General features: G+C 45.2%; 1 protein-coding gene and 1 long non-coding RNA gene across 3 annotated transcripts in view; one reads left to right on the top strand and one right to left on the bottom strand.

Moving 5' to 3' along the window:
* The window catches only part of LOC134935981 (uncharacterized), a 28,385-nt gene extending 18,589 nt beyond the window's left edge, over nucleotides 1-9,796 (bottom strand). Inside the window, exon 1 of the long non-coding RNA XR_010180431.1 lies at nucleotides 9,492-9,796. This is a non-coding gene — a long non-coding RNA (uncharacterized LOC134935981). The remainder of the gene's footprint in view (nucleotides 1-9,491) is intronic.
* LOC134935979 (uncharacterized) overlaps nucleotides 2,794-24,486 on the top strand; it is a 103,444-nt gene continuing 81,751 nt past the window's right edge. For both annotated transcript variants that reach the window (XM_063930847.1, XM_063930846.1), the window contains exon 1: nucleotides 2,794-2,870. In XM_063930847.1, the coding sequence (XP_063786917.1) occupies nucleotides 2,828-2,870 (43 nt within the window). In that variant the 5' untranslated portion in view covers nucleotides 2,794-2,827. The remainder of the gene's footprint in view (nucleotides 2,871-24,486) is intronic.

Raw genomic sequence — 24,486 nt, 5'->3', positions numbered from 1 at the left:
TATGATCTACATTTGAGGTTTGAATTCTATTACAGGTTGAGTATCCCTTATCCAAAATGCTTGGGACCAGAGGTATTTTGGATATGGAATTTTTCCGTATTTTGGAATAATTGCATACCATAATGAGATATCATGGTGATGGGACCCAAGTCTAAGCACAGAATGCATTTATGTTACATATACACCTTATACACACAGCCTGAAGGTAATTTTAGCCAATATTTTTTATAACTTTGTGCATTAAACAAAGTGTGTCTACATTCACACAATTCATTTATGTTTCATATACACCTTATACACAGAGCCTGAAGGTCATTTAATACAATATTTTTAATAACTGTGTATTAAACAAAGTTTGTGTACACTGAGCCATCAAAAAACAAAGGTTTCACTTTCTCACTGTCACTCAAAAAAGTCCGTATTTCGGAATATTCCGTATTTCGGAATATTTGGATATGGGATACTCAACCTGTATGAGATTCCAATCAAGTGTAGCGAATTGAACCAGATAACTGTGGGTCTTATTTGGATCGCAGAGTTTGAGAATTGCAAAAGCGGAGGTTTATAATTACAGGCTTTCTGAATTGCACATCTCCAGCTAGGGACACAGAGGGGTTCACTATGATATGCCGTCGGTCGGGCTCCCTACGACTAGCATACCGGCGCCGGGAGCCCGACCGTCGGCTTACCGACAGTGTGGCGAGCGCAAATGAGCCCCTTGCGGGCTCGCTGCGCTCGCCACGCTATGGGCACGGTGGCGTTCTACGCGTGCCACACTATTTTATTTTCCCTCCAGGGGGGGTCATGGACCACCACGAGGGAGAATAAATGTCGGTATGCTGGCTGTCGGGCTCCCGGCGCCGGTATGCTGGTCGCCGTGAGCCCGACCGCCGGCATACTGAAGACCACCCAAACAGAGGTCTGGGTTTTCCAGCTCACCCAGAGACAGAGGGGTTTAAAACCCCCGAAATACCCACAGTGCATTGCACTGATGACATTTAGGAGCCAGTGAGTAGAGAGCAGTTTACAGTGCCAGGGACTGCGGACATTAGCCTTGCCAGGAGAGAATGGCATGTGTGGCTGCAAGCCACTGCAACAGAGTGACTATTGAGCACGGGAAGTGCTAGGACCTTTTGTTTGTTGCTTTATATTCTGTATGTACCTGTGTGACCAGGCCCAAGCCTGAGTATGCTGTTCTACATTGTCTGATGCCAGTAAATACACTGTGGTTGTAACTGGTAAACCTGTCTATGAGTCCTTATTTACAGTACCCGTGTTACAACATATTGCACCACGTAGCCCCTTACACACATTGCACCAGGTAGCCCTTTTTACACATTGCGCCAGGTAGCCCATTATACACGTTGCACCAGGTAGTCCTTTATACACATTGCACCAAGTAGCTCCTTATACACATTGCACCAGGTAGCCCCTTATACATATTTGCACCAGTTAGCCCATTACACACACTGCGTCAGGTAGCCCATTATACACATTTGTGCCAGGTAGCCCCTTATACACACTGCACCAGGTATCCCATTATACACACTATAGTAGATAGCCCCTTATACACACTGTGCCAGGTAGCCCCTTATACACGTTGTGCCAGGTAGCCCATTATACACATTGTGTGAGGTTGCCCTTTATACACATTGCGCCAGGTAGCCCCTTTTACACACTGCGGCAGGTAGCCCCTTATACACACTGTTCCACATTGCCCATTATACATACTGCAACAGATAGCCCCTTATACACATTGTGCCAGGTAGCCCCTTATACAAATTGCGCCAGGTAGTCCCTTATACACATTGCACCAGGTAGCCCCTTATACTCATCGCGCCAGGTAGTCACTTATATACATTGTGCCAGGTAGCCCCTTATACACATTGTGCAAGGTAGCCCCTTATACACACTGCACCAGGTAGTCCCTTATACACATTGTGCCAGGTAGCCCCTTATACACATTGTGCCAGGTAGTCCCTTATACACATTGCACCAGGTAGCCCCTTATACTCATCGCGCCAAGTAGTCACTTATACACATTGTGCCAGGTAGCCCCTTATACACACTGCACCAGGTAGTCACTTATACACATTGTACCAGGTAGCCCATTATAATCATTGTACCAGGTAGCATCTTATAAACAGTGCACCAGGTAGACCATTATACACATTGCACCAGATAGCCCCTTATACACATTGTGCCAGGTAGCCCCTTATACACATTGCGCCAGGTAGTCCCTTATACACATTGTGCCAGGTAGCCCATTATATACATTGCACCAGGTAGCCCCTTATACACGCTGCACCAGGTAACCCATTATACACATTGCACTAGGTAGCCCTTTATACACATTGCACCAGGTAGCCCCTTATACACGCTGCACCAGGTGACCCATTATACACATTGCACCAGGTAGCCCTTTATACACATTGCACCAAGTAGCCCCTTATACAAATTGCACCAGGTAGCCCTGTATACACATTGCATCAGGTTGCCCTTTATACACATTGCACCAGGTGGCCCTTATACACATTGCACCAGGTAGCTTCTTATACACATTGCACCATGTAGCCCCTTATACACATTGCACCAGGTAGAGCCTCTGCACAGTGCTATCGGCACATTTTAAATATATGAAAACTACTAAAAGTTACAGTAACTGACTCGTGACAGTGTTGGTACATGTGCAATATAGAAAAGAAGAACTGGTTGGTAGAACGTCTGACCACAATTCATGATGTCCAGGAAATGTTTTTTTTTCCTGTCATTTCTTTCTAACCACTGGGAAAGTAGAGAACCTGTCAGTCGTTTCATTCACCCAAACATGGAGGCTGCAAAGCTCCTTCTGCTGTTCTTCTCTATCCAAGGTGAGGAATCGTTTTATATTATTCCCTATATAAGCTGTTATTATAAATGCATTGTCGTACAGTCTCTTGCTGTATAGTTACAGAGGGGGAAGAGTTCCTCATAATACAGAACAGGCAGATGTGTCATGTAGTGTGTGAGGTCCTGCTTCCATACTCCTTTCTTCTATGCGATCAGATGATCCTGAGATCCAATGGCCCCACCGAGACTCTGGTTACAGGGGCCACTGCTCTGTCATATACTGTATTGTATCCTAAAGTGTATCAAATCATTTGAGTTCATCCTGATACTTTGTAAGAGAGATAATATAAGGGTAGATTTATCAAAGGGCTGAAAGCTTTTTTAATTTTTATTTTTTTTACATTTTGTACAATAAATCCAGTGGCGGATCTTGCCACAGCTAAGCAGTACTTTTGCCCGGGGTGCCGCCTTCCGGAGGGCGCCGCACCATGGCAAGATCTGCCACTGTGCCCCCCGCTGGTCCCCCGCTTTGAAGGGAACCAGACGCTACGCGTCTAGTTTCCCTTCATGGAGAGGACCTGTGCTGTGCGGTGCGCGATGACATCATCGCGCACTGCACAGCAAAGGTCCTCTCCATGAAGGGAAACTAGACACTATGCGTCTAGTTTCTCTTCATGGAGAGGACCTGTGCTGTGCGGTGCGCGATGACGTCATCGTGCACTGCACAGCATAGTGGCACAGACACTAGGGGTCATAATTGACCTCTAGTGTCTATGCTGTGCTATGGGAGAGACGTAATGACGTCTCTCCCATAGATCCGAGGACTGGAGAAGAGCGGCGCCGGCGGAGGTCTGGAATCAGGAGCGAGGATTGTAAGTATACTTTTATTTTATTTTTATTTTTCTTCCAGCTGCGCTACAGGGGCACAAATGGGGCGTAACTGACCTTGCCCCATATGAAGCCACGCCCCTATTTTTGCCCTGGGTTCCACAAGGGCAAGAACCGGCCCTGAATAAATCCGATGGGGTAATACTGCTATCACAGGCGTCAACCGCACCTTGGCATTAAGAAGTCCTCACAAGCTTTGCCGCAATATTAGTACAGTGCCGACCAATCCTTTCCTTCCTGTAAAGAAAAAGAGAAACACGGAGGGAATGGAATACATCAGGAGTCTCATAAACCTCCAGTCTTGTGTACTCACACTCTGTACAGACACTAGGGAGTTAAATTTTTTGGAGGAGGGATTTGATTTGGATGGAGAGTTCTGGTGATTGGCCCTCTTGTTGTTATGGGCGGCCCTTTGTGTTTTTGTTGGCTTGTTTGTGATCATAGGACTCTCTTCTCTTTTGGATGTTTTCCCTCTTGCTCTGCCTAGCGTGGTTGTCTATTTTGTGGGGTTTTTGTTGTACCTGTTTGTATCAGCTATGTGGGTGTCCGGTGCCAGTACGGCTGTTGAGAGTTTCTTAGAGTTTCTGATTGGGGGGCAGTTCCGTTCACGGTGGAGGTTAGTCATGGATTCCAGTTTCAGTCAAGGGCCACCACCGGTCCAGGTGGGGCCCTTTGCTTCTAGGAGAGTTTCAGAGCTGGGTGTTCTGTTGTCACAGTCTTCTTTCCATAATTTACAGGTGTTTATTGCCAGTTACTTATATAGCGCACACATATGCCACAGTGCTTTGCAGATAATATTTGGCTATTCACATCAGTCCCTGCCCCGGTGGGGTTTATAATCTATATTCCCTAGCACATGTACACACAGACACATTTACACGTTAGGGTTAAATTTTTATTGGAAGCCAATTAACCAACCAGTATATTTTTCGATTGTGGGGGGGAAACTGGAGCACCCAGGGAAAACCCATGCAAGCACGGGGAGAATATACAAACTCCACACAGCAACACGTTAGCTGTGAAACTGACATAGCTCCTGAGTAATCTCCTGAGTATCTATCATGAATATCTATGCTTTGTTCTTAACCTGGGTACGCATGAAATGACCCTGGATCGTGGCCGACGGCACAGCAAACAGAAAGAGATGTTGGTTGGCCATACACTCTGAACGATATGGCACACAATCACGCTCTACATCATTCATGGCTGCATCCAGCTGTATGCTGTAGGGCGCCATGTCGCTCTATCACCTATGCAGCACAGCAGATGGGATGACGCCAATGTCGGCAGGTGGTAGCATACAGTGATGTGTACACATTAGTCAATATGGGCGATATATCGCTCCCATATCGGATGACATATCGTCTAATGTGTACCCATCCTAAAATGTTGAACTTTCATAGCAGGACTTTGCCAAGCTAAACCTTCAGAAAGCTTGCTAGTACTGCTCCCAATCCTAGAACAGTCAATAAATTACCTGATTAACATGGAGAGTAGTTCATTGAAGGCCCTGGGCAAAGCACATGGGTATCAATTCATGGGTACCAATTACCAAAAATTATACAGACAGTAACATACCGCTACTACAATCCTGCACTGTCTCTCCACATGCTTCTTCAAGCACTGATTGGTCGATAGCTCCAGTCATCTACCAATCAGCAGGCTGACAGACATTCACTGTCTGGCTGAAGGCTGGCAGGCAGTTAGAGAATGCTGCTTTGCCACTATGACTGTGTGAGCTCCACCAGCCACTGCTCGATGTCCCCTACAATTGTGGGGCCCTGGGCAGTTGCCCAGTGTCCCTTTACATTAAGAAGGCCCTGCCCCCAGCCAAGACTCTGTTCAGTGATTGGCTCAGCTAACAATGATACTCAAGGGGATGGAGGATCCTTCTCTTTATGTTCCCTCGCTCACTACAATCCAGCCTACATGGAAGAAGTCATCTGCTGTGGTACAACCAAAATCCCCAATTGACTCTCGCAGGCTCATCCTCTCAATCAGGAACTCGTCAATCTCTACCGCTGTCTTCCTTTTTATAAATCCCAGTGGGGGCTGACATGTTGGGTGGTTTTCTTGTGGCTTTGCCAGAGGGTCCTCACCTCGTGCTGGGCTTGCAGATTTCAGCCAAGCCCAGTTGCCATGAAAACCCCATTAATTCCGCAGTCCCAGCTCTGCTGCACCTTAGGGGCCATGAGATCTCATATCATGAGATCTCTCACCCTTGAGGTATCACAGAAGGAATTTAATGTTGACCCATACCATGAGCTCTCTCAACCTTGAGGTATCACAGAGGGAATTTAATGTTGACCCATACCATGAGATCTCTCAACCTTGAGGTATCACAGAGGGAATTTAATGTTGACCCATACCATGAGATCTCTCAACCTTGAGGTATCACAGAAGGAATTTAATGTTGACCCATACCATGAGATCTCTCAACTTTGAGGTATCACAGAGGGAATTTAATGTTGACGTTCAACCGTGTGGCCTCTTCTTTCTTGATTTATTTACACATCTCTATGCCTCTAAACTGACAGCCAGATTGTTTGCAGGGTCAGAGGATGCATAAGTGTGTCAACTGAGGGAAAGACCTTAGTGAGTTGAAAGCAGCATCTCACAATTAGATTAACAACATTGAATCTGACTAGACAGCCAATACTAAACTCCATCTCAATTTTACTTTTGGGGACAGTGCCATTTTTAGGGCCGAGACAGCCGTGCAACCACACGGGGCTGGCCCACTTCTACTGTGTGCAATATTCTATATGGTCTGGCCGACCACATAGAATACTGTGAAAACGTCCCTCCCAAAACGGCAACTGCCTGAGAGAGGACAGTTTTGAAGCATACTAGAGTTGGCGGTAGCCATTTTGAGAGGGACATTTAGACGGAACCTGGAGGGAGGAGACAAGCTACAGCACAGAAGTGCCGGGAATGTGGCAGAGTGGTGGTGATGATGGGGCCGTCAGCGTAGGGCGTAGGCCTGCCTAGCAGCAGCAGCAGCAGCAGCAGCATAAAACAACCCCTGACAATGAGCAGGTCCAGGTACAGTGCCCATTTTTAGGGGCATTGTGATTATTGCTAAGTGAGGCATGATGCAAGGGGCATTACTGTGTGGGGCATAACAAGGGGCATTTCTGTGTGGGGCATTCTTTGGTGAAAGGGGCCTTACTGTGTGGGGCATAACAAGGGGCTTTACTGTGTGGGGCATACTTTGGTGCAAGGGGCATTAATGTGTGGGGTATAATATTGTGCTAGGGGCATTACTGTGTCAGTCATAATATGGTGCTAGGAACATTACTGTGTGGGGAATAATAAGGTGCAAGGGGCATTACTGTGTGGGGCATAATATGGTGCTAGGAACATTACTGTGTGGGGAATAATATGGTGCAAGGGGCATTAATGTGTGGGGTATAATATGGTGCTAGGGGCATTACTGTATCGGTCATAATATGCTGCTAGGAACATTACTGTGTGGGGCATAATATGGTGCTAGGAACATTACTGTGTGGGGAATAATAACGTGCAAGGGACATTACTGTGTGGGGCATAATATGGTGCAAAGGGCATTACTGTGTGGGGCATAATATGGTGCAAGGGGCATTACTGTGTGGGGCATAATATGGTGCAAGGGGCATTACAGTGTAGGGCATAATATGGTTCTAGGAACATTACTGTGTGGGGAATAATAAGGTGCAAGGGGCATTACTGTGTAGGGCATAATATGGTGCAAGGGGCATTACTGTGTGGTGAATAATAAGGTGCAAGGGGCATTACTGTGTGGGGCATAATAAGGTGCAAAGGGTATTACTGTGTGGGGCATAATATGGTGCTAGGAACATTACTGTGTGTGGCATAATAAGGTGCAAGGGGCATTACTGTGTGGGGCATAATGTGGTGCTAGGAACATTACTGTGTGTGGCATAATAAGGTGCAAGGGGCATTACTGTGTGGGGCTTAATATGGTGCAAGGGGCATTACTGTGTGGGGCATAATATGATGCTAGGAACATTACTGTGTGGGGCATAATATGGTGCAAGGGGCATTACTGTGTGGGGCATAATATGATGCTAAGGGCATTACTGTGTGGGGCATAATAAGGTGCAAGGGGCATTACAGTGTAGGGCATAATATGGTGCTAGGAACATTACTGTGTGGGGAATAATAAGGTGCAAAGGGCATTACTGTGTGGGGTATAATATGGTGCTAGGAACATTACTGTGCGGGGCATAATATGATGCTAGGAACATTACTGTGTGGGGCATAATAAGGTGCAAGGGGCATTACTGTGTGGGGCATAATATGGTGCTAGGAACATTACTGTGTGGGGCATAATATGGTGCAAGGGGCATTTATTGTGGGGCATAATATGGTGCTAGGAACATTACTGTGTGGGGCATAATAAGGTGCAAGGGGCATTACAGTGTAGGGCATAATATGGTGCTATGAACATTACTTTGTGGGACATAATAAGGTGCAAGGGGCATTACTGTGTGGGGCATAATATGGTGCTAGGAACATTACTGTGTTAGGCATAACATGGTGCAAGAGGCATTACTGTGTGGGGCATAATATGGTGCTAGGAACATTACTGTGTGGGGCATAATAAGGTGCAAGGGGCCTTACTGTGTTAGGCATAACATGGTGCAAGGGGCATTACTGTGTGGGGCATAATATGGTGGTAGGAACATTACTGTGTGGGGCATAATAAGGTGCAAGGGGAATTACTGTGTGGGGCATAATATGGTGCAAGGGGCATTACTGTGTGGGGCATAATATGGTGCTAGAAACATTGCTGTGTAGGGCATAATAAGGTTCAAGGGGCAGTACAGTGTAGGGCATAATATGGTGCTAGGAACATTACTGTGTGGGGCATAATATGGTGCAAGGGGCATTACTGTTGGAGCATAATATGGTTGAGGTGGTATTTTCCTGCAAGCTTATGCCCATTTTAGTAATACCACGGCCACTTCAGGGGCACGCGCATTCCCCCCTCCATGACAAGGTGGGGGTCACCTAAACATGTGCCCCCCCACCTCCCATAGGGAGGCAAATTGTCTAGAAACAGCCCTGGTTGGGGATAACTCTTCTTGGTACAAATTTGTTCTCATACACTGTTCCTTGGGTCGTGACAAATAGCGCCTCTTTGTGCACAATGGGGGTGATTTCGAGTTGTTCGCTCGTTAATTTTTTTCGCTACGGAGCGATTAGTCGCAAACTGCGCATGTGCAATGTTCGCAGTGCGCCTGCACCAAGTAAATCAGCACAAAAGTTAGGTATTTTACTCACGGCGTAACAAAGATTTTTCATCGTTCTGGTGATCGGAGTGTGATTGACAGGAAGTGGGTGTTTCTGGGCGGAAACTGGCCGTTTTATGGGTGTGTGCGAAAAAATGCTGACGTTTCTGTGAAAAACGCGGGAGTGGCTGGAGAAACGGGGGAGTGTCTGGGCGAACCCTGGGTGTGTTTGTGACGTCAAACCAGGAACTAAATGGTCTGAGCTGATCGCAGTCTAGGAGTAGGTCTCGAGCTACTCAGAAACTGCTAAGGAATTTCTATTTGCAATTCTGCTAATCTTTCGTTCGCAGTTCTGCTAAGCTAAGATACACTCCCAGTAGGGCGGCGGCTTAGCGTGTGCAATGCTGCTAAAAGCAGCTAGCGAGCGAACAACTCGGAATGAGGGCCAATGTCCCAGACAACTCAGCAGTGATAATGTGCATTTAAATCGCATAAATAAAAGAATAATACGGTATGCCGTTCCATTTGGAGAGTTACCGGGGAGGAATCGCACAGATCTCTCTCCAGGTATGTTTTGTGGTAAGTAGCCTGTTGGCCGCAATGGTTAATGCTTTACATTCTGGAACTTGGTAAATCTCAGAAATAGCTGCCACCTCTGTGTTTTCACGACACATCCCACGAATTTCCTTTGGTTAACAGGCCCCTGCGTGTGAAATAAAAGATATATTATTAATAGTCACAGCAGCTGCACTTCTGTGGTTATTCCTTCCTAACGAGGAAGCAGCCTGCCCTGAGAAAGCGTCTATAACAACACAGCTTACTGTCCCCCAGACATCACAGGACACAAATAATAATGTAGATTCATTAAATAGTGAGGAGAGAAAAAAATATCTACATCTACATATACTGTATAATAAAGTTGTAGTTTTTGTTTGTCTGGTCGGTCCGGCATCACCAAAAACTACTGGATGAATTTGAATCATGGTTTCACTGTAGCTTAGGGACCTAGAAGAAACTAAGGTGTGTATGATCTCAATGTGACATCAGGGAGAGAGCAATAAAGGAAAAAAACAGATGCTTGATACACATTATGCCTTGCCATCGATGGAGGGACATCATCTGGGTCTTCCCCATTGATGGCAAAAGTATTCTACGTCAGCCATGAACCATCAATGACTTTGAACCATCGATGGTCGATGGCCATCCCTACAGCTGCCCCAACTGCAGTGCAGCATGGTTTTTCTAAGGTGCCAAGTGCGTTTATTTTGCTGTGTTCCCATCGCACAATCAAAAACTACCCTCAAGTGTTTTGATTTTGATTTTAGATCTGGATTTCTTTAAAGATTTATGAAAACAGCTAAAATCATAGTTCTTGGACCTGTTTTTATTCCTACAGTATTATTAACAGCAATAACATTAATGTCCAGTCATTTCCAGTGTGATAGAGCACCTGAAATCATGAGGGACATACTTACATGTGAAATTCGGTTTTAAGATACGAGATCCGTACTTGGCGTGATGATCCGAACCAATACTAGGTTTGACTTAGGAAGTTTGGGTGTGTTTGGTTTTCTGCAAATCCGAACTGCTCCTCTCTAGTTTATATTGGAAGTTGCTCATACCCCACAAGCAGTATACATATATATTGAGGATATATTTGTGATCTTGGAATATTAGTGCAATACTAAACAGGTGTGGTAATTACTGGTGCAGTGATTTTGATATTGTTTGTAACTATGGGGGTCATTCCAACCTGTTCGCAAGCAGCAGTTCTTCGCTGCGGTGCAAACGAGTCGGAAATGCACATGCGCAGCGGGCGCAATGCACACGTGCGTCATTGCCCGGTGACCTCTGTCACCGGGCTACGACGCTGGAAATGAAGAAAGCGGTCACAGCGGTGACCGCAAGAAGATTGACAGAAGGAAGGCGTTCCGTGGCGTCACCTGTCCGTTGGCAGCCGTTTTCGGGGAGTGGTAAGGAAAACGCAGGCGTGTCCAAGAGAACGGAGGGCGGATGTCTGGCGTCAAAGCTGTGACCATCATCGCTGGATCCGTCGCACAGGGTAAGTATGTCCAGGGCTGGTCTTGTTTAACGTGTAACTTTTTTATCATAGCAGGGCTTCACAAGCAATCGCTATGCTAAAATACACTCCCCCATAGGCGGATATTAGTTGACGGCACCATCAGCAAAAAGTTGCTTGGTGCGATAAACTCGGAATGACCCCCCCGATGTTCTTCAGCTCCTTAGCTTTTATTAATTCTTTATTGTAATTAATAGGTCTATTAGTATTTACTAAGCCCTGGATGGAGATAAAATGGACGGAAATAAAGTACCAGCCAATCAGAGGCTGTCATTTGTCAAACCCAGTCTGTGACATGGCAGTTAGACTCTGATTGGCTGGTACTTTATCTCCATCCAAAACTTAGTAAATAGACCCCTATGTCTTGAAATGAAAGTTAAATAAAGGTCCTGATTCAGGTGTGGTTGGAGATGTTATCACTGCTGCTTACATAGAAGCAGTAATATGATAATGCAGCAGGGGGCGGCAGACCTCTTGTATACATTACTGATCCGAGCTGTGTCCTGGGATGCCTCGCGGATCTTCTCCGACACTATCGGCCGGCTGTGGGACCCATGAAGTCGCACAAGCCGGCAGCCACAAGAACTACCAGGAAATCTAAGTCCCTGGATGCAGATCTTGGCTTATCCTTCAAGTGCAACAGCGGCGACACGCCTCCATGTGCCACCCACCCCCGAGTGGCATCTCGCACAGTACGGGTCGGTAACAATCGGAGCTACAGTATATCAGGAACAGTGAGCTCATTGGAATTTTTTGTACCATATTTCATAGTATTATCTGACAGCTTTTCAGATGTGTGCAAATAACTGGTAAGAAATAGTAAATAACTTCCCATACAGTATTAACACCTTATTATGCATTGTTTGTATTATCCCTTTGTGTGGGCTTGAGAGCCATTGACTTTAATCTCATATATAAAGTTGGGTGTTATACAGGAGGCCAGCGGTCACTTGACTGACACCACATCCCGATAATTAGAATACAGACAGGGGACAGGGTAATTATTTAACCCCTCCCCTATCCCCTACCCTAACCCGTCTGCGGCGGCGGCTAGGGCTAAGATAGTGGGGGTGGTGGCTAGGACTAAGTCAAAGGTGCTGGTGGCTAGGGCTAAGACTTTGGGGATGCTAACCCCCTTACTAGTTCCTAACCCTAACACCCCCCCTCCCCTGGGGGCCCTAACCATAACCCCGATACTTAGCTTCAATATGTCGGCGGTCAGTGTTCCAGCGCCGAGATTTTGAGTGGTGTCGGGATTCCGGTGCCGGTCACATGACCACCGCCAACCCAACCGTCTGGATGCTGACCGCAAGCCAATTAGTTACCATCCTGATGCCGTTTGGCACTGGTCACTGAGTGCATAGATAAATGGTCACATTGATTTCTATAAAAGGGGTAAATATGGGATGATATAAGATACGGGTGTTCCCTATGGTGGTGAAGGCTGAGAACTTGCTATTTTCCTCCCGCAGAACATGATCATTGTTTACCTGCTTCAACATGTGAAAAAATCGGCTCATGACACTATGAGGGTAATTCAGACCTGATTGCTAGGGTGCGTATTTTTATTTTGCATCCCTGCGATCAGGTAGTCGCCGCCTACAGGGGGAGGGTATGGAGTGTGTGCAGAGGTGCGATCGCATTTGTAGCAGAGCTGCTCAGCCCAGGACTTACTCCTCCAGTGTGATGAGAACAGGCTGATATGGGCCTGACCTGACGTCAGACACCCTCCCTTCAAACGCCGGGTCCCTCCTGTGTTTTCCTGGACACTCCCTGAAAATGGTCAGTTGCCACCCACAAACGCCCTGTTCCTATCAATCTCCTTGCGATCGCCCGTGCGCTTGGAAATTTCACACCATCCCATCGCTGACCAGCAATCCCCGTTGCTGCGGTCCATTGCGCCTGCGCAATGCGGTGCACGCACAGCTCAGGTCTGATTGTGGGCTGTGAGAAAACGCAGCCTAGCGATCAGGACTGAATCACCCCCTATGGCCCTAAGGGGTACATTTACTAAGCAGTGATAAGAGTGGAGAAGTGAGCCAGTGGAGAAGTGCCCATGGCAACCAATCAGCACTGAAGTAACATCTATAATTTGCATACTATAAAATGATACAGAGCTGCTGATTGGTTGATGGGGAAATTTCTCCACTGGCTCACTTCTCTGCTCTTATCACTGCTTAGTAAATGTATCCCCTAAGTCTCTCATGCAGAAGCACCCAAAGCAGAGGAAAGCAGCACTAAATTGTGCTCTGTGATATTATTATTATTATTATTATTAACAGTTTCTTATATAGCGCAGCATATTCTGTTGCGCTTTACAATTAGAACAACAGTTATAGAACAAAACTGGGGAACAACAGACAGACATAGCGGTAGGAAGGCCCTGCTCGCAAGCTTACAATCTATAGGGAAATGGGCATTGATACACAATGATAGATGCTATCTATTGCATAATGGTCCACCAGATTGCTAGGTTCTTAGTGGGTTGTATGATATGATCACCCAGCACTGTTGGAAGACAAAATGTGAGGTTATGTGGACTGTGCAGGGGGAATGTAACTTGATAGGGAAGCTGTGAAAGTTATGTGGGTGGGTCAGGAATTTGATAGGCTTGTCTGAAGAGGTGAGTTTTCAGGGAACGTTTAAAGGTTTGGAGACTAGAGGCGAGTCTTATTGTGCGTGGGAGGGCATTCCACAGAGTGGGTGAAGCCCGGGTAAAGTAAATGTAATTTTGAGTGGGAACAAGTAATGCGTGTGGATGAGAGACGTAGATCTTGTGCAGAGCGGAGGGGTCTGGTAGGGAGATATTTTGAGATGAGTGAGGAGATGTATGATGGTGCAGTTTGGGTAATAGCCTTGTATAGAATGTAATAGCCTTGTGATAGAACAGCAAAGTTACAGTTTCTTCTTTGGAAGAGAGTGAGGAGATAATAATAATAATAATAATATTATGAACAGTTATAGATGCAAACTTCGCAATGTTATAGAACGTTATAACAACCAGGGCTGGTGCTAGTGTGTTTAGTGACCCCCTGCAAACAATAATTTTGCACCCTCCCATATGTAAAAAAAGGACAGAATGAGCCGCAGGGGTGTGATCACACAACAGTACCCAAAATTCAAATCATGCGATACAGTAGCACAATTTAATTCACATTACACCACATACAGTGCCCCTGATTCATATTACACCACACAGTAGTGCCCCTTATACATGTTATGTGAGACAGTAGTACCCCTTATACACAATGACCACAATAGTGCCCCTTACACATAAGTCCACAGTAGTAGTGCCACACATAACACCCACAGTAGTAGTGCCACACATAATGCCACTGTAGTAGTGCCACACATAATGCTGCAGTAGTAGTGCCCCTTACACATAACTTCCACAATAGTAGTGCCACACATAATGCCACACATAACACCCACAGTAGTAGTGCCACACATAATGCCCACAATAGTGTTGCTACATATAATGCCCACAGTAGTAGTGCCCCTTACACATATGCCCACAATAGTAGTGCCACACATAACACCCACAGTAGTAGTGCCAGACATATCACCCACAGTAGTAGTGCTACACATAATGCCACTGTAGTAGTGCTACACATAATGCCCACAGTAGTAGTTCCCCTTACACATAACATGTCCACAGGACTGGAGCAGAGAGGGGGGTGCAGTACTTACACGGTAAGAGCTGACGTTTCAAGCTGACAGTGACACTGTCACAGGTGCAGCTGGGAGGATGGGGAGGAGAGAGAAGGGAGGGAGCCGTAAGGACCTGACACATGGAGCCACACTACACGTTGCCGCTTCCTGTCATCCAGTGTGACAGATGCAGTGGCAGCCGGCAGCAACAGCTGGGTAGCAGATCAGGAAGAGCGTCTCCTCAGCCCGGCACCTCCCTGCATTGCATACCCTTGCTGATCGGGTAGTGCTGGCTCTGACAGCAACATTATACAGCACAAGTGTGACACGTGAAATTAAGGCAGTTCTTATGTCCCATCATTCTCATGACCTAACAAAGAATTATTGTATATATGAGACATGAGTGAGAAGTATTTTATGAGAAATAAGGAAATAGTTATACTGGGACCTTACAGTGATAGTAGGAAAGTCTTTGAAGTGGGGTTGTTGCTTTTACCAACAAACACATCCCCGTCTCAGTGGTGGATTCCACAATTTTCCATGTAACCAAAAGTTCTCAGTCACTTCCCTAAATCGAAAGGCGGAATGTTCTGCGTATCTGCTGTCGTTAGTAAGTGACCCTAGCAGCGGCTATTTGGCTATTCACTGGGGCTCTAAACTTGCTGCACTTCTAAAATAAGCATCTCTGGGATAAGTGACAATACAGATTGTCTGGTAGCTCCTGGTCTACTGAAATAGACTCTAAAGTCTCAGACACTAAGATGACTTTCTACTGTATTTATTTGTACATTTCAATAAAAGATATTCTTTTTGAAAAAAAATTGCGGAGGATGTTCTACTCTGATAATTGCATGTGCAGCAGCTGCACTTACAGTATACAGTATGTTTGCATTACTTATAGTACTGTACAGCAATGAAAAGACATTAAAACTTAAAAATAGAGGAATTTGCATTTAGCAATGCAGATGAGGGAAGTCAGAGGTTTAGATAAACGGATGAGGATTGCAAGATAGAAGCTCAAATGTCACTTAAATTAGTACATGATGTTGAGCTGAAGTTTCTTCCATTTCACTATTACTGTAGTTGTGATAAACCCCCCCCCCCCCAAAGTTCTGTCTGCTTGCATTTGAATAATTGCGTTACCTTTTCGACCAATAATGAAGCCACTCATGACAGAACCATTTGTTATCAACAATTGTTCTTAATATTCAGGCAACACGCCCCAAATGTTTTGGAAAATTGCCGGACTTCCACCTATTTACTTACAGACAAACATACTTTGAATATTTGGTGTGGGAAACACATATATAGTTTATATTTACAGAATCACAACAACACGAAACGTTCTGTCTAGATCAAACATGGGTATATCTATGATGGGTGCAGCCCACACATCCCCTGTGTCCACGGGGGCCAGCCCACACACCCCCTGTATCCACGGGGGCCAGCCCACACACCCCCTGTGTCCACGGGGACCAGCTCACACATCCCCTGTGTCCATGGGGGCCAATGTCACACACACACATAATTTAGACTATACTTGCCCACTGACATATTTAGAGGTCAGGTCGCCCTTAGGCATAACATTTTTGGTTGCCCCTATCCATGGCAATGCCATCTTTGCCCCCTTCATGTCAGGGTCGGTCCCGATGCCTTCAGACTGCCAAAGCAGCCCCACAACCTCAGCCCCCCACCTTCCTCCCAAAGCACAATTTGCTGCCCATTGCCCCCTCTCCCTTGTCAATTGTAAAATTAATAAAGTTATTCGTAACGATGGAAAAAACAAACAAACACCCGGCCTCATCAGGCAATGGACTAGCAGTGCTCACATGCAGGAGAGCCTGCTGTGCCGCTCCCCCCAAAAAGTGGTGTCCCTAGGCATGTGCCTCGTGTGTCTAGTGGGAAATCGTAGAGTGTACTTACCTCTTTGCCCACACTGCAAAATTCACCAGGAAAATTCCTTTCCATCTAGGACTAGAAGTTTCACAGAGAGTCCGAATGGATTATAAAGTCTCAGTATAATGTTGGTCTGGCCTGATCACCACTTGGTTATAAAGACCAGAAGAACCCATAAAAAGAGGCTTCTGGAAAATGCAGGTACTATCCAGTAGGTGAAACAAGAAATCGCTGACAGTACATACAGTAACTGTGACCTAGGGGGCAGCAAGGCTCTAGGAATGGAAAAGATGAGATCAGGCATCAGAGGACGGGATCAAGAACTTCTTGAACGGGAAATCAGAATGATATAGTTGGTGAATAACCCATTTCCTGGAGGTCTAAATAAGTGTCCAGTATTACTACTCAGCATTCATATGAGAGAGCAGAAAAGCCAATCTGTGAAAGAGGAAGCTGTCTATCTGTGAGACGTTCTACACCCATCACTAGCTAAAGTATTTTTAAATAACCCAATCTCAAGCTATCTTTAAACGCATCACTATTACTGTATCTGATATATACAGTAGGGTGTTTTTTATTAAAGGGGCAATAATTTGCAATGCATATTTAGCCTTGTAAATGATTGCCCCTTTAAAAAAAAAAGTCAGCGTTCGGCCACTGAGCTCGGGCTTCTTTACATTCCACCCATAGTATGTGCAATAATGGGACTGGAGAAGCCCATAATGTACTAATAAACACGCAATTTGTTTAACGTTTTTTAATAATGTTCTTTATATTTTGTAACTTCGGGCATATGTAGGATACATCTATTACATGGATATGGGGTTGAATCATTTTAGTTGTCCCCACAGGAAAGAACTTGGACCTGGATTGGTGACATTCCAATGTTTAAACCATCTCATTCCCTGACCACACTGCTCCCCTTGAGAAAGGAATCGTGTGTCAAAACGCGGTGGTTGAGCTGTGTTTTCACTTTGCTACATTCCACACCGTGGACACATATCTACAGCCTAGCCGGATTACACCTTCGTTGATTGGAGATTTTTTATATGTTTTGTTTCTTTTGTTATATATGAGAAGAAGTTCTGTTATTGTTTTTTTTTAGATGAAATTGCTGGTTTTAAGTAAAACATAGGATCTTTCATTATCATTTATTGCTTATACTTTTGACATGAGCACAATGTAGTGGAACTTGGACAAGGGGAAGTAAAGAGCCATGGCTGATGGGTGTGTGTGTGTGTGTGTGTGTGTGTGTGTGTGTGTGTGTGTGTGTGTGTATGAAGAGGGGGTAATTACAGAAGTCCCTTATGGATAAAGAGATACTGTATACTGTGTTCCATAAAAAAAAATCTCAGTTCTCAGGGAAAGACAAGTGAAGGACATCTAATCAAATTATTGTAACCCCCTATAATGCTAGGGGTTAGGTGTATTAGACTACAACAGTTAATGTATGAATTTTTAAAAAACCAAAAGCATAATTAACCAGATAGAGATAGTACAGGTGCCATTGTATGAAATATAGGTTACGATATACGATTGTACCTCACATATGTAATAAATATATGTACTTAAATATAGTTATTGGTATGGGCAAGAACCTGGTTGGGGCTGGATCTGCCGACTGTGCAAATGCATGCTGGGAAATAAGTGACAGTTGGAAGGAGTTACATCAGAGCGAGAGAGAGATGGAGAATTTGCTCTCTAAGGGACATTTGAGAGAAGACACCTGAAATGTGCAGTACCTTAAAAGGAGAGACAATAACCTATTGCCTGTAAGGAGAGGTCTCTGAGAGGGGATTGCTGTGTGACAGGGAGAGGTGCAGAGACGGGTGCCGGAAGTGGAGCAGAATCTAAGAGGAGGCAGAATGGCTCTGAGAAGAAAGCGCAGCATATGAAGACTGTGAGTTGCAGTGAGAGAGCTATATTTAACTGCTTAGATATGGGACAGAGCATATCAGGAGCTGCCACATCTGTGAGAGAATGCAGTTGTAGGTATCGGGGGAGGTGACTGGAGCTGTCAGTGAAGTAAGGTGCTGACTGCAGTACATCTGGAGAGGTCGGTGCGTGCTCCTTACATTTAGCGCCTAGCCATCAGGACTGATAGATAGTGACAGCAATCTGTCCTCCTGCTCTCACACCTGCATCTGTCAGCACCAGTGACGTGCGGTGAGGTGAGGCAGAGCCTTTCCTGTTATACTAACGTATACGCCAGAGTTTCGACTATATAAAGTATATAAAAAATACAAAGAATATATTAGAAATATCTTCTTTGTATTATTCTAATCATTTTTATAGTCAAAACCTCAAGAGTACAAAGTCTACTGTAGGGGAGGCAGTGCCTACCTTTTCCACCCATATCTGATCAAAACTTACCAAATTTGTAGCAGTGTATACTGCTGCACCTGTGTATAATGCCCTCATGTATATACTGCTGCACTTGTGTATAATGCCCACATGTATATACTGCTGCACCACTGTATAATGCCTACATGTACAGTATATACTGCTGCACCTGTGTATAATGCCTGCATGTATATACTGCTGCACCTGTGTATAATGCCACATGTATATACTGCTGCCCCTGTGTATAATGCCCACATGTATATACTGCTGCACCTGTGTATAATGCCACATGTATATACTGCTGCACCTGTGTATAATGCCCACATGTATATACTGCTGCACCTGTGTATAATGCCCACATGTATATACTGCTGCCCCTGTGTATAATGCCCACATGTATATACTGCTGCACCTGTGTATAATGCCCACATGTATATACCGCTGCCCCTGTGTATAATGCCCACATGTATATACTGCTGCACCTGTGTATAATGCCACATGTATATACTGCTGCCCCTGTGTATAATGCCCACATGTATATACCGCTGCACCTGTGTATAATGCCACATGTATATACTGCTGCCCCTGTGTATAATGCCCAGATGTATATACTGCTGCACCTGTGTATAATGCCCACATGTATATACTGCTGCACCTGTGTATAATGCCCACATGTATATACTGCTGCACCTGTGTATAATGCCCCCATGTATATACTGCTGCACCTCTGTATAATGCCCCCATGTATATACTGCTGCACCTCTGTATAATGCCCACAAGTATATACTGATGCACCTGTGTATAATGCCACATGTATGTACTGCTGCACCTATGTATAATGCTCACATGTATATACTGCTGCACCTGTGTATAATGCCACATGTATATACTGCTGCATCTGTGTATAATGCCCACATGTATATACTGCTGCACCTGTGTATAATGCCCACATGTATATACTGCTGCACCTGTGTATAATGCCCACATGTATATACTGCTGCACCTGTGTATAATGCCCACATGTATATACTGTGTATAATGGGGGTCATTCTGAGTTGTTTGCACATAGCGACTTTTTGCTGCACGTGCAATCAACTAGACGCCACCTATGGGAGAGTGTATTTTAGCATAGCAGGGCTGCGATCGCTTGTGCAGCCCTGCCATGCAAAAAAAGTTTTGTGTAAAAGTAGACTAACACTGCCATTACTTACCCTGTGCGATGAATCCAGCGATGAATGTCCTGGAATTGACGTCAGACATCCGCCCTCCAAACGCCTCGACATGCCTGCGTTCGGATCTCCACGTCCGGAAAACGTTGAGTAGACACCCGAACCGCCTCCCGCCTGTCAATCTTCTTGAGATCCGCGCTGCGACTGCTTTCTTCGTTCCCCGCGTCGTTGCCCAGCGACTACCCCCAATGCCCACATGTATATACTGCTTCAACTGTGTATAATGCCCGCATGTATATACTGCTGCACATGTGTATAATGCCAACATGTATATACTGCTGCACCTGTGTATAATGCCCGCATGTATATACTGCTTCACTGTGTATAATGCCCACATGTATATACTGCTGCACCTGTGTATAATGCCCACATGTACTAGTGTATATACCGCTGCACCTGTGTGTAATGCCCATATGTATATACTGCTGCACTTGTGTATAATGCCCACATGTATTTACTGCTGCACCTGTGTATAATGCCCACATGTACTGTATATACCGCTGCACCTGTGTGTAATGCCCACATGTATATACTGCTGCACCTGTGTATAATGCCCACATGTACTGTATATACCGCTGCACCTGTGTGTAATGCCCACATGTATATACTGCTGCACCTGTGTATAATGCCCACATGTATATACTGCTGCACCTTTGTATAATGCCCACATGTATTTACTGCTGCACCTTTGTATAATGCCCACATAAACCCTTTGGCTCATATATCTGTCTCTGGTACTAGCCAGTGCCTCCTCAGCCATTTACCTCACCGCACGTGCCTGGACAATACATTTAGAAAGGCACCTCAGAATCTGTTGATATAGAGATTTTGCATCCCTGTACTCTGAACCTTTCTGATAAAGCCTACTGTAGTTCCCTGAGTAAGAGAGACATAAGAGGATTCTCTCAGGATCAAGGACTGGAGTACAATAAGCTGCAGACAGTCAGACTAGATGGACGACCTCAGTATAAAAATTGTCAATATTCCAAGTGACAACCAGACAGAGGAAGTAACGATACAGTGTAAAGGTTTATACCTGCAGTGCTCTAGGAAAGAGTGCATTCTCCTTGGATGCTAAATAAAACTATTTATTTATTAAGATTATGCCAGTCGTTAGCCTGTCATAAAGGTGGATTTAACAATTGTACACAGCAATTGTAGTTAACAGCAGCACTGCAGCTACACTCCACAAATACATTATACAACGTGTAACAAGCCCTATATGCACCACCTATACTGGAATATATCCAAATATTATAACAGTTGGTATTCAGAGACTTATACTGCAGTACAAGAAGAGGTTAGGTGGGTTAGGAGCTAGAAATTAATATGTGTGATGCATTCAAATATGAAGTGATGTGAATTTAGATTAGGGATAAGGATGTGAGTTTAGATCAGGGCCGTCTTTTCATATGGGCTCAATGGGCAGTTGCCAAAGGGCCCCAGGAGTATAAGGGTTCTAGGCTGATAGCTGAGGGTCCCCTCTTTCCAGGGGTACCAGATTTTTAAAAATCGACCCTGGGGAACCGGAGATATCTGACTTCAAAGCAGTGGTCGCCCTCTGAGCATGTTAATTGCTCTTCCCAGCCAGATATCTCGGGTCCTGACTGACTAAGGGGGGCATTTACTAAGCAGTGATAAGAGCGGAGAAGTGAGCCAGAGGAGAAGTTGCCCTATCAACCAATCAGCAGCTCTGTATAATTTTATAGTATGCAAATTATAGATGTTACTTCAGTGCTGATTGGTTGCCATGGGCACTTCTCCACTGGCTCACTTCTCCACTCTTATCACTGCTTAGTAAATGTACCCCTTAGACTCCAGAAGCTGTGACTCTCCCCTTTCAGTGGACACTGGCAGCTTGTCTCTACTATGCCCAGAACCAGAGATATCAGCCTTCCAGCAGCTGCTCCCTGCTCCAGCTCCACACACCTGGTATGCAGTATTATATTTTTGTTGGTGGATTGCTCTGGTTCCTGAACTCGGATCCCCAAGTCCCCAGAACCTCCTGAAAGGCGGGACTCTCTAGTGTTTTACCCCATTGAAAGCTGAGAAATCTATTTCCAGGAACTGGATATATCTGCAGTCAAGCAAGCTGTCCTCCCACCAGAAAATGATTAATATTAAGCCCATGCCACTATCCACCCCTACCCTGCATATTAAACACCCCCTACCACCCTGGAAGTCATGTACCAGGCCCCCTTCATTCAGCCCAATGCCCCTTCTACAGTTTAGTGTTCTCCCTCCCGCCCCATCTCCCACCATCTGTGCAGTAAAGGAGTAATTAGCAGAAATTACTGCTCCAGGTCCTACATGCTGAGCAGAAGGCAGAACACCCCCTACCGCCCGCTTGACATCAAATCGCCGCTGATAGCACCCCCAACCCCTACCACTGGAGGATGGGTAGAGGCCCCAGTGCATTGCTTTGCCCAGGGGCCTACACTGCTGTTAGGATGGCCCTGATTCTGATTTAGATATATACGAGTATTATAGCTCATTAGAATAACAGTTACTATAAGCTATAGGTATAGTGAAAGTTGGAGGAGAAAGTAAAGCTACAGTAAGTGTGTTTTTTACTTGTATACTCTTTAAACATTCCTGTGTGAAATGAAGCGTAGAGCTTCTCCAAGGAAGTGTTCCTGCAAAATAAAGAAACACAGTTTTGTAACCAAAGTGTTCTTTATTAGAAGATGTTTTGATTGAATGTACACTAATTGTATTTTCTGACTTGAGTGCATTGTTTGGTCTGGATAATAGTATTAAAATTAGGGCTTACCCTAGTAATGTAATAATTTAGCTTGGGTGGAGGCAGTGATTAAATAACATATCCTACCTAGACAGGAGAGTAGAGGTGGGCTACATTATAATTGTGTACCGGAAGGTGTATGGCGCGCACTATGGTGAATTTAAGGCCTAATACAGAGGTGGCCGCAGAGTACACACACAGGAGATGAGTCTTTGGACGCAGCTGCTGTGTGTAAATACGCTAATATTGCAGGAGGCTTCTGGTGTTAATACAAGCCTCCTGTTGGCGTCTTTGGTCTGCTGCTGCGTCTGAGGGTGCAGCATCAGACCACTGTGTGAAAACAGCCGTCTGAACCACTCTCAGGCTATGCAGAATGGCCGGTGTTTTCACTCTGACAGGGCCGGGAAAACTGTTCCAGAAGACGCTGACCCTGGCCAAGGCACACCTGCAAAATGGGGATGACATGGCTCTGTTTTGTAGAACGATCGCTCACTCAGCACCCCCAAATGACACTCATACTATGGCTTGGGGGCACTGGGAGCACAATGCAGGGTAGTCCTGCACAGTCCACTCACCATCTGAGTAGTACACAAACCTTTGGGTTTGTGTACTATTATGAAGCAGGCACTTAGTACTGACAGCTGTGAGAAATAGCATTACTAAGAAGTAAGAAGGGGAAGTGTAGAAACACTTAATAAGAATAAAGAGTGTCATGATGTCGAGGGGCCTGGGCCGAGGGGAGGGAGGGAGGATTAGAAGGGAAGCTGAGTAGGGGGATTAAGGAAGAGGGAGATGGGAGAAGAGGATAGGACCTAAAAAGCAATGGCCAGAACTGGTCCGAATAATCCCGAAAAACTCCCCTACAATGCCAAACAAGGGGTAACACTCAGGATGAGTGAGGGTCTTAGCATGAAATACATCTTAAAAGTAATGAAATCACAAAAATGGTTAGATGAATATAACATAAATGTGACCACCCCCCCCCTTATTTAGACACCCGTATTTGATAAATTCCCCTAAAATATACTATTGTAATCAACTAATTTGTTTAATGAGATCATTTCCCCTTCTAATGACTCTTCCTCATTGAAATCTCTATTTATATCACGCAGAGCAGTGGAAAGTGCATCTCTATTTGTGTGTTTTGGTTTTTACCGGATTTCTCTTTTCTTCTCCTCTGTGTATGACTAAACTATTTCATCACATATTGCATAAGTAGCTGCAGTACCCGGCTCCGCTCGGATAGATAGATAGATAGATAGATAGATAGATAGATAGATAGATAGGGGTCAGTTCAAATCAACTTAATGTGAATATTGCTGAGAAGGAGGTCACGGCGCTATTCAATTCAGCGCACTGTTAAGTCCGACTACAGGATTCCTGCTCCACCACTCCTAAGGTGCGAGCAGAAATCCAACAAAACTACAGTATTGCCGCAATGCTGTTTTTTGCCTTGGCGAAGCGCAGACAGAATTGCGGCTGGGTACTTAAGTCGGAGAATGCCTGCTATTGCGACTAAACACCTGGTTTAAGGCGTGAGTACTGGCATTCTCCAACATAAAAGCACACTGAACAGAATAGCTCCGGGAA

Source organism: Pseudophryne corroboree, chromosome 6 (assembly GCF_028390025.1).
Source record: "Pseudophryne corroboree isolate aPseCor3 chromosome 6, aPseCor3.hap2, whole genome shotgun sequence".
NCBI classification, from domain to species: Eukaryota; Metazoa; Chordata; class Amphibia; order Anura; family Myobatrachidae; genus Pseudophryne; species Pseudophryne corroboree.
The sequence above is the reverse complement of the archived record's forward strand: the minus strand, read 5'-3'. Positions and strand labels throughout refer to the sequence as shown.